Source organism: Palaemon carinicauda, chromosome 33 (assembly GCF_036898095.1).
Source record: "Palaemon carinicauda isolate YSFRI2023 chromosome 33, ASM3689809v2, whole genome shotgun sequence".
Classification (NCBI taxonomy): Eukaryota; Metazoa; Arthropoda; class Malacostraca; order Decapoda; family Palaemonidae; genus Palaemon; species Palaemon carinicauda.
This window is the reverse complement of record NC_090757.1, coordinates 56,046,789-56,058,002: the sequence shown is the minus strand read 5'-3', so window position 1 is coordinate 56,058,002 and position 11,214 is coordinate 56,046,789. Positions and strand designations below refer to the sequence as shown.

The 11,214-nt window shown below is 48.1% G+C and overlaps 2 protein-coding genes and 1 non-coding gene across 3 annotated transcripts in view; 2 read left to right on the top strand and 1 right to left on the bottom strand.

The window, feature by feature from the left end:
* Positions 1–338: 338 nt before the first annotated feature.
* Positions 339–498, top strand: LOC137626350 (5.8S ribosomal RNA). The gene has a single exon (XR_011041027.1). It is a non-coding gene; the product is annotated as a 5.8S ribosomal RNA (ribosomal RNA).
* Positions 499–5,173: 4,675 nt separating this feature from the next.
* On the top strand, positions 5,174–7,636 carry LOC137626184 (uncharacterized). Its single transcript, XM_068357259.1, has one exon. The coding sequence runs from the start codon at positions 5,174–5,176 to the stop codon at positions 7,634–7,636; it is 2,463 nt and encodes an 820-aa protein (XP_068213360.1).
* Positions 7,637–8,822: 1,186 nt separating this feature from the next.
* The window catches only part of LOC137626182 (uncharacterized), a 2,575-nt gene continuing 183 nt past the window's right edge, over positions 8,823–11,214 (bottom strand). Inside the window, exons 1-2 of the mRNA XM_068357258.1 lie at positions 11,206–11,214; positions 8,823–9,644 (exon numbers count right to left, since the gene is read on the bottom strand). The exon at positions 11,206–11,214 is cut by the window's right edge and continues 183 nt beyond it. Coding sequence (XP_068213359.1) covers positions 8,823–9,644; positions 11,206–11,214 — 831 coding nt within the window. The remainder of the gene's footprint in view (positions 9,645–11,205) is intronic.

Sequence of the window (11,214 nt, the reverse complement as noted above, 5' to 3'; positions counted from 1 at the left end):
CTGGGGTGCACGGAGCCAGATAGAGAGCTAGTGTGGGGCTCTAGAGGTGGTTTTTAGTGGAGGGGCAGTCAGTACAAAGACGTTTCGAGGGCTGCGGAGCCACTGTCGTCCGCGTTGCCAGAGAGAAGGAAGAGGCGGCGACGCGGTGCGGCACGCTTTAGGCGGGGTTACGCCGCTGGCCGGAGACGACGTCGAGTACTACTGTCCCCGTAGTGATGGTCGGAGAGAGAGAGAAGCACGGCCATCGGAGGAGGGCCCGCCGCGCTGGCATGTCCGTGCCGGGCCGTGATGGAAGTCACGCTTAGCCCATGTTTTTGTATTATATTTCCAATTTGAACAACTTCTAATGGTGGATCGCTCGGCTCGTGGGTCGATGAAGACCGCAGCAAAATGCGTGTCGGCATGTGAATCGCAAGATTATGAGATGCATCGACCAGTTGAACGCACATTGCGGCGAGGGCACTGACCAGTGTCTTCGCCACTCCCGGAAGAGTGTCTGTTAAACATCCATCCCGGTGAAGGGTATTGCTGCGGCAGGCCCTGGCTGGCAGCGGCGCCGAGTGTGCGGCCCCCGGAGAGAAGGGGGCCGGCCGGAGGCGCGCGCCGCTGGAAGGGGCGGCCGCGGGTACCGTGAGCCGTGGCGAGATGGGGATGTCGGGCCGGCGCCCACTATTTTTGTGGGCTGGCGGTCCGTTCCCTCAAGTGTGAAATGTCGCCGTGTCCCTGGACTGGGCCCCGTTGCTGCTGTCCGGCTGGCTGCTCCCAGCTGGCGGCGGCGCGGTGGCCTGGTGTCTGGGACTATAGTGGACGATCCTGCTCTCAGGTGAAGAGAAGCAGAGGCCATCCAGGGTGCCTATCCTGAGTGCCTACGCAGCGTTCGGGTCTTGTCCCGGGCCATGTTTCGTGGCTTCGTGAGAAGGAAGCAGCATCTGTTTGAGTGCCAGGCTCGCGGCCAGCTCCTCCTGCCATCTGTCTGTGCGAGAGCAGAAGATGGAAGGACGACGGGCCGGGGCCGCTGGTGCACTCGGGCGGGCGACGGGACTGGCCTCATCCCGAGAGAGAGCGAGAGCAGTGAGTCGAAGAGAATCAGTTTCTTTCGAGCGCTGCTGGGAGGGACCCCGTCCGTTGGTGCGAGGGAGGGAGGGAGGAAGGAAGGAAGGAACGAAGGTGAGCTGTTGTCCGGAGGACGAAGCGGGAGAGAGAGAGCCTTTTGATGAACGGTGCTGCCCTTGGGAGAGAGGGTGCCGTTGACACGGAGAAGCAAGCAGGTAGCGCAGCAGTAGCAGCGAGTAGTAAAGCAGCTACGGCTACCGCCGCCCCTGCGCTGCCCTGGGGAGTGGTCACCGCCAGACAGACGGAGTCCTTGCGAGAGAGGACGACGACGTCGGTCTAGCCGCTCTGCCTGCCGCTGGCTGCAGCAGTCGCCTGCACTCCGAAGAATGAAGGCTGCTCCTCCGCCTCGGAATATGGGAACGACGCCGCTGGCTGATCCGGACGTCTTGCTCCGTCTTGGCCCTGGAAGGCGCATGTTTTTGAAGACCTCGTCCGCGGGGAGACAACCCGCCAAATTTAAGCATATTAATAAGCGGAGGATAAGAAACCAACTGGGATTCCCCGAGTAAGGGCGACTGAAAGGGGACCAGCCCAGCGCATAACCTCGTGGTCCTGTACGGCCGTCGAGGGGTGTTGCGTTTCGGTGGATCCGTACTGCTCGAGCTGCTCACCGCCTAAGTCATTGCTTGAATGCAGCCCCAAGGAGGGTGGTAGGCCCGTGTGGCGGTGCCTGTAAAAAGGTTTTAGGCAGCTTGGGCGGAGGGGTCTTTACCGTAGAGTCGGGTTGCTTAGTACTGCAGCCCTAAGTAGGTGGTAAACTCCATCTAAGGCTAAATACTACCACGAGTCCGATATTTGACAAGTACCGTGAGGGAAAGCTGAAAAGGACTCTGAAGAGAGTGTTCAAGAGGACGTGAAACCATTAGAAGCTCAAACGGGTGGAACCGTGAAGGTCGAAAGAGGGGATTCAGCTGGCAGGGCGCGGGCGGCAACCGCTGTTCAAGTTGCTTTTCAGTGAGAGGACCCGGCGACGCAGTTAGTTGCCGCGGCCCCGTGGTTGTCGTGCCGCGGCCTGCGGGCTTATTTCTCCCTCGAGTAGAGTTGGTGGCGACCCGCTGCTTAGGCTCCGAGGGCCGTTTCGGACTGGTAACCCGCGCCTTGGCGTGGGTGATGACCGACGACGGTACTGACCGGGCCTAAGCGGTGGTCACTGCAAGGAGGCCGCGGAGAGAAGAATGCGGCCTCTCGCCACCTGAGAGTGATTGGTAATCCACCCGACCCATCTTGAAACACGGACCAAGGAGTCCAACATGTGTGCGAGTCTAAGGGTGATCTAAACCCGGAGGTGAAATGAAAGTGAGCTCTGCTTGGGGCAGGCCGATCCCCTGTCTGCCTAGGCCTGTCGGGCCAGCTAGGTTGACACCTGCACTAATCTATCAATATCTCTTCTGTTCAGTCAACTGTCTAATCAACTTAAAACTATGTTGTACTAAAGCACGCTTTCCTTATAATGAATACCCCAGTGATATGTTTTCATATAATTTATTAATAAAAAGTATCACTGAGTTTTGCACTCTTCCTCTTTCTTTTTCTGACTTGAACCTGGAGGCAACTTGTACTTCGAATAGTCTTTGTTTTCCTTATATGCACTTTTCCATAAAGGTTCTTTATTTCCAGCAGTCTTCTGTGGATTACTTGGAGTGATACCGGCTGAATGGCCTTCGGTGCGAGTCTGACTAGGAACGTCAGCATTGTGATTACGTAGATGTGACACAGGCTCAGACATTCTTTCAGCTCTAATAGCAGCTATTTTACCGCTACCCTGTTGAGAAATTGTATTGATATTAAATTAAGTGGATAAAGAAAGAAATCAGATGGCGGGCGGCCCGCCAGTCTTGCGGCCGGTGGGAGTTGGGGCGCAGGCCGAGGACTTAGCGTAGTGCAGCCCGGGGCACGGGGGGCTCTAGGGCTCCCTCAACCCGTGGTCCGCCGCCAAGTACCTGAGAGCGCAGCCGTTGGGACCCGAAAGATGGTGAACTATGCCTGGCGAGGACGAAGCCAGAGGAAAATCTGGTGAAGGTCCGAAGCAGTTCTGACGTGCAAATCGATTGTCAGAGCTGGGTATAGGGGCGAAAGACTAATCGAACCATCTAGTAGCTGGTTCCCTCCGAAGTTTCCCTCAGGATAGCTGGCATTCGGAGAGGTGAGTTTCATCCGGTAAAGCGAATGATTAGAGGCCTTGGTGGTGCAATGCCGTCAACCTATTCTCAAATTTTAAATGGGTGAGACGTGGAGCTTGCTTGAGATGTGAAGCTCTATGATGCAAAGAATCAGAGTGCCTAGTGGGCCACTTTTGATAAGCAGAACTGGCGCTGTGGGATGAACCAAACGTACGAGTTAAGGGGCCTAAAGGAATGCTAATGTAGACACTACGAAAAGGTGTTGGTTGCTATAGACAGCAGGGCGGTGGCCATGGAAGTTGGAATCCGCTAAGGAGTGTGTAACAACTCACCTGCCGAAGCAACTAGCCCTTAAAATGGTATGGCGCTCAAGCATTCTCCCGATACTCGGCCGCCGGGGCACTGTTTTTGGCGCTGAGAGAGGCGCTATGGAAGCCCCGGCGAGTAGGAGGGTCGCAGCGGTGAGCGTCGAAGGGACTCGGCGTGAGCCGGCCTGGAGCCGCCGCTGGTGCAGATCTTGGTGGTAGTAGCAAATAATCAAGAGAGAGCCTCGTTGGCTGATGTGGAGAAGGGTTCCATGTCAACATCAGTTGAACATGGGTGAGTCAGGCCTAAGCCCAAGGATAAAGTTCCTGTGTCCCATGTGATCCCAGGCCTCTAAACGGAGAGGATAATGTTTAGTAGGTGTCCTCTGCTGGCTGGCTGGCGTGGGCCGGTGGCCGCAGGTCCGAGCGAGAGAAAGAAGAAGCGAGACCCGCGCCGCGGCGCTCCTCCACCAGCGTGGGACCGACTTGTCATCATAATAGATACGAGCTGGAAGGGATGCAGTGGCGAAAGGGAATACGGTAATGATTCCGTGACCTGTGTTCGGACGGGCCCGGTGTCTGCCTTTGAGGTGGAGGCCGGGTCAAGTGTGTGACGATTCCTGGCAACGGGACCTGGCTTGTGTCCACTGCCGTCTGGTCTGGGGGAGAGTTTTCTTTTCTGTTTTAGGCCCCGTGATCCCCGGAAATCCTATGAAGCGAGAAGGGGGTGATGGTATAGCAAACCACACGGTGGCCATAGAGCGACACAGTTCTTGTGTCGTCCCGTGCACCAACGCCAGTCCGTGAAAGATGCAAGTGAGGAAGTCACACGGGTCGGAGTCCGGGGCCGGTGCGGGTGGCTGGCCCTCGTGGTCGGCGCCCCGCTCGCCCGTGGTGACCCTGTTTCGACACAGACTGTACCCATCTCCGCATCAGGTCTCCGAGGTTTGGAGCCTCTAGTTGATAGATGAATGTGGGTAAGGGAAATCGGCAATTTTGATCCGTAACTTCGGGACAAGGATTGGCTCTGAGGGTCGGGCCAGTCGGGCCTTTCCGGGAAGCGGGTGCGGGATGTTTCGGGGGGCAGGACTGGGCGAGGTCTTGTCGGTTGGCTTCGGCTGGCCGGCGGACCGAGCTCGGACCTCGCTGACCGGGTGCCCTTCCGCGGAACGGGCAAGGTTCTGCAAAGTATAATCGCGTCGAGACTTGGGGCGGAGCGCGGCTTTCAGGCCGTGCGAGGCCCCAGACGGAGACGTGTATATATTACTCCGGCTGGCAGCCTAGCGACCAGCTCAGAACTGGCACGGACACGGGGAATCCGACTGTTTAATTAAAACAAAGCATCACGATGGTTATGGCTGATGATGACCCGATGTGATTTCTGCCCAGTGCTCTGAATGTCAAAGTGAAGAGATTCAAGCAAGCGCGGGTAAACGGCGGGAGTAACTATGACTGCCCTATTTGCGAAAAAGTGTTCAAAACCTACGCAGGCCGACGTCTGCATGGCGGGAGTAACTATGACTCTCTTTGGCGAAAGACAAAGCATACATCATCGCTGAAATCCAAGCCTCAGAGGAAAAAGCCATAGATTACTAGCGACCCACCTCCACGTGGTCCTGCCGGTAACTCATCTTGATGGGTCCAACGGGTCGCTTGGAGGACCCAACCCGCCCAGCCTCTCCTTCGGGGGAGACTGTGGGTCGCTCCACCCCTAATGATGTAGGGGAAAGCCGGCGATTGGGTCAACCCTCCGCCAGCAGGGGTACTCAAATTCAGAGTGCTCCTGTCGCCGGCTCGTATTCTAGCCATATGAGTGGGTCGAATACCATAGCCCAAGGCATGGACGGGGACGATGGGCATAGTCCGATCTGCCCTATATGCGAAAAAGTGTTCAAAACCTACGCAGGCCGACGTCTGCATGAAAGACGTGCGCATGCGCATCAGTATCACGATGGGAACGTGAAGCGCATTGAAGATCGGCGCAACAAGCCCTGGTCCCACGAAGAACTGGAAATGATGGCACAGTTTGAAGTTTCCAACTGTAGCTATCCATTTATAAATAAGAGGATCAAAGAGTGCGTATTAAACAACAGATCATTAGACAGCATTAACGGAAAGCGCAAGTCCAAACAATACAAAGATATTCTTAAAAGGCTTGCTGATATGAAGGAGAAGAAGGAGTGTAAGGAGGTTAACAAGGATGAGACTTTGAAGCCCACCGAGTCCAGACGGGAATGCCTTGTGGGAGGCAGACTCGAATGGACCTCGGACGAAGAGAACTCTATGGTTCAATTCGAATGGGCGAACCGAAATAAACCCCATATTAATAAATTGATTCAGCAAAAAGTCCTTCCTTGGCGTACGACTGAGAGCGTACGCACAAAGAGAAGGACTTCAAAATATAAAGAAAGAGCAGTAGCATATGCGTCAACAAAATCTTTTGACTGCAATGCCGTACCTCTATCCATGCTCTGCACGGTTAACCTCAGCAGAGTAGGATGTGATGGCCAAATTGAAGCTGCGAAGGACAATATAAGGGGAACCACCACGGCCAATGATGAGTTGGCATCCACGTTGGATGATGAGATGAGGAGAGAATCGAGAAGGAGTACTGGAGATGGAAATATGATATACCCAATATGGACGGAAGCGAATATGACGAATAACGTGGATACAACCCTCATTCCCCTAGAGGCCAATAATAACAATACCACCAGGTCCCAGGATGGGATGAATGACTATTTTGAATCCATGACCGGAGCCATGAATATCTTGGCTCCCGACCATGGAGGGTCTCCCCCGTCTAGCCCCGACGGGAGTAGTTCACCAGATTCCTCTGTAAGTAGTGAAGACCATAGAGAGACAAATGATGAGATGGAGTTGGAAATAAACCGACTGAAAGAGGAAATTTTTGGTAGGAGGCCGAATATAGCAAGGAGTAATGGAAGGGGAGGTAACAATCTGGAAAGGAACATTCCTCGAAAAAAGAGGAGGAGGATGGAATATGCGGTGACTCAACGCGCCTGGGACAAGAACAGAGGCCGAGTCACCCAGAACGCTATCCTGGGCAAAGACCCGCTCGCTAGCCCTGCCCTTCCGCCAGGGACAGTGGAGTACAGGACGGCTCTTTTTAAGAGGCATAGTCCAGCTAGCAACATTATCATAGATGAAGTACCCGAAGGTTGCACCATTCTTGAGCCCGTGACCATCCAAGACGTCGAATGGTGCAAAAAGAGAACTAGTCCCAAAACGTCGCCGGGCCCTGACGGCATAAGAGCTGCCGACTTTAAAGCGGCGGCTAATGACCGAGTTGCAGAACTCTACAATCTTATCCTGCAGCATAAATTTTGTACGAAGGAATGGGCAAAGGGTAGAACTACCCTTTTGCCCAAGAAGGACGTCCCCCAAGAGGCCGGGGACTTCCGACCCATTACAGTGACATCCGTGGTGACCCACGGGCTGCACAAAATTCTATCCAAACGTTTGGCGGAGCGCCTCCCTTCCTCAGTCAGACAGAAGGGGTTCAAGGCTGAGGAAGGTGTCAGCAGCAATTTACTACTATTAAAAACCCTGATAAAAGAGGCCAAAACTGAGTCGAGGACCTTATATCTAGCCTTCATTGACTTTAAGAAGGCCTTCGACTCAGTAAGTCATCCGGCACTGCTGGATACAGCTAGGGCCACTGGCCTCGATGAAAACTCAACCCAGTACCTCAAAACATTCTATTCGAGTATAAGCACGGAGGTTGCTGGAGTTGAGGTAGATATTACGAGAGGAGTCATGCAGGGGGATCCGCTGTCCCCCCTGCTTTTCAACATAGCACTAGACCACGCACTCAAGCGCCTCCCTCAGGGCGTAGGGGCAACGCTACGAGGGGTGGCGATACAGTATATAGCGTTTGCCGACGATATCGTAGTCGTGGCGCAGAGCAGAGACGGTTTAACACTCATGATTAAGAAACTGCTAGATGAGGCGGGCAGGCTTGGCCTTGAGCCAGGCCTACAGAAGTGTGCCACGGCCGGTATCGTCGGCGATCGCTCACGTAAAGGCGGGTACACACATGCGAACCGAACCTTGTATTGTAACCAATTCTTGTAACAAAAACGCAAGTGTGGACGGTTCCTCGAACCCGAACCCCGAACCCGCGAGGTTCGAGGCTCGGTTCGCCCTCCGTCCCGGCAATTGTCGGTTTTTGGGCCCCGAATCAAAGGGAGGTCTCTTTGCACGTTACGCAACGTGTGGACGGGACCTGTATTGCACACGTATCAACAGAGGTGGCTGAACTTGACACCGACTATGAATAAGGCCGTCCATAGAAGAGTCCCTTGTTTTGGTCAGTCAGTACGTATATGTGTACCATGGCTGATTGGAGTGAGGAAGAGGTCCTTCAGTTTATTAGTTATTACGAAGAAAAGACTTTACTGTGGTATGCAAAACACCCGAACCATTTTAACAAAATACGTCGCAATGATGCATGGATAGATATAGCACAAAAAACGGGAAAATCGATGGTGGAATGCAAGAGGAAGATGACTTGCTTGTTAGCGTCTATGAGAAGGGAGAAGGTTAAGATTAAGAAAAGCACTGGAACAGGGAAAGGTGAGTACAGAACTACAGATAGTTGATCTGTAATATAATTTATTTTTGTTCTATCGTATATAGAAAATTGGGCCTTAGTGAGTGCACATGTTGATATTAGATATAAAATACCAAGTGATTGCGGGTAATCTGGATAGTATAGGCTACACATGTATGTCTGAATTTTTTTTCCCTAGGTACTGATGAGGTCTATAAAAGTGCGTGGTTTGCATTTAAGAGCTTGCAATTCCTTTGGGACAAGGACAAACCTCGAGAAACAATGAACACAGTAAGTTTTTTTTCCATTCATTAATGCTAAAAGATACTTGAAAATTAATTATATTTATGTGCACATTTACTCCAAAAACTGTACATTGCCTAAATACTCTTGCATGCACAATGTAGTTGTTAATTACTGAATCTTTTGCGTCATTTCTTTGTTAGTGATTCTTGCAATCTCCGTTTTGCTATATTCTTTATCTCCCTTTACTGATGTATTATGATAATTATGGATCTCTTACTAGAATTTTATGCTCAAAACCTATATTAAGCAGGAAAATTACACAGTATCCGGTTCAGATATATTAAGTGTTTGACATTATTTATTGTTTCTTACGTATACAAAAATTATGTTAGTAATAGTTAACATACAAAAATCATGTTGGTAATGGTTAATAAAAGGTGGATAAACTTAAGGGACCTTCATCTAGGCATAATTGTTCTGCCAGCTAACACTTCCTTCGTTCATGAAGTAATCAGACAGTTCTTCTCGTACATCCTTAGCAGTTGTAGAGGATCTACGAGGAACATGTCTGAGCGTAATTAAGGATGTTAAATTGTGTTGTTCTGCTCTCCAAGTACCAGGAATGACATTTCCTTCCTCATCCTCGTAATCCAAAGTGCCTAATGGGGTGTAGATATTCACTGCTTCCTTGTTCCTTCGTAAAAAGTTGTGGAGGTGAGCTACAGCCATTACAATCAGTGCAGCTTTATTCTCCTGCAAAATTAAGGGTTTTCTAAGGACCCTGAACACTGAAGAGCAAATGCCAAAAACATTTTCAACAACTCTAAGAGCTCGGCTAGTTCTGTAGTTAAACACTCGTTCTTTGGAACCTTTTGGGTGCATGCCAGCATACCCTTTCATCATGTTTGGACTAAGAGCAAAAGCTTCATCGCCAACAAAGAAATATGGAATTTCTTTTTCTCTCGACCCTAAACATTGTGGTTTTGGAAAATTCAGGGCATTGTTTTCAATTTTTTTATACAAAGCACTATTTCTATAAACCCCTCCGTCCGATATTCTACCCTGACATCCTACATCAACATAGATAAAGTTGTAATGGGCGTCGACCAAAGCTAATAATACCACACTAAAAGTTGTTTTATAATTAAAAAATTCAGTTCCACTGTTGAAAGGAGCTTGCAAGACAATATGCTTCCCATCCATGGCTCCTAGGAGATGAGGATAGTTCCACAACTCTTCAAATCCTTTGGCGATGGCTAACCAATTGTCTTCCGTCGTTGGAACCTGTAGGAGAGAAAAAATTGTTACGGACACACACACACTATATATATATATATATATATATATATATATATATATATATATATATATATTTATCTTAACAGATTTTACAAAAGTAGCCTATATATTCAACTTATTTCCTAGATGTTTGCATTTAATATATATATATATATATATATATATATATATATATATATATATATATATATATGCAATCTGTTTAACTTCTGATGACATACGCTTATCTTTCCAGATACAGGGGACAGAAACCGGTGATAATTTGGAAGTTGACCAAGACGCTTCCCAAAATGAAGAAAATCTACTTGTCCCAAGTGCAGTAGACGAAAACACAACTACAAATATCCCCATCTCATCACAGAGGGTATCAAGAAAGCAAAGGATTCAAGAACAACGCTTAGATACAGCCTTCGAAATACTTAAATCGTCTGTTTCTTCTAATGATGAGGCACTAGATTTTGGAAACTTAATTGCTAAAAAGTTACGTACATATGACGCTTGCACTCGGTCTGCTGTCCAACATGCAATAATGGGCATATTCTTGAAAGTAGACATGGGCAACTTTGAACAACAGCCAGCACTGGCTCGTTCGAGACCACGCAATGATCAACATTCCTTGCAACATTTTTCCTTTCCTGCTGTCAATATACCTTCTGTGTCACACTTTAACCAGCCGTCACCTTCATTTAATAGCCGTTCAGCTTCATCCTCACCACATTTGACAGGACAACTTTTAAAAACTAGGTCTGCTTTATCTACTGAACAATTACCTTCGATTTCACCTTCTACCTCATCGTCACCACTACCCACGGAGCAAAATGTGTTTTCCCCTAACCTCTCAGAAGATGATTACTACATACAAGAGCTAATTTGATTATTTTCTTTTTCTTTTGTATTTCCTTCTTCAGAAGATAAAATTCTCTAACCAATTTGAGCAAATTTCATATATATATATATATATATGTATATATATATATATATATATATATATATATATATATATATGTATATATATATATATATATATATATATATATATATATATATATATATATATATATATATATATATATATACAATATATACATATTGGTAAAGACTTGTTGTCTGTGCACCATAACCCACTGGATAATGTGTACTTTCCCCTAAAGCTGAACTTGAACTGAATAATGCTTTAGCTAATGTGAATAAAATTATTTGCAAAACCGTGTTTTCAAAAACCTGAACCCCATCAAAGAAAGAAAAATATTATTTAATAGAATAACTTTTAAAATACAGAGCATGATAGGCTATAAGTGTCAAGTTCCAATGTACTTACATCCGGTATTATGCAATATTTTTAATATTTTTTATGGGGCTGCAACCCACTGTCAGTATTTTATATATATATATATATATATATATATATATATATATATATATATATATATATATATATATATATATATATATATATATATATATATATACATACATACGGTATATAATTTTTATAGCTGACACAAAGAAAAAGGGTGATGCAAAATTAGAAAGAAAAAAAACTCACCTTTATATT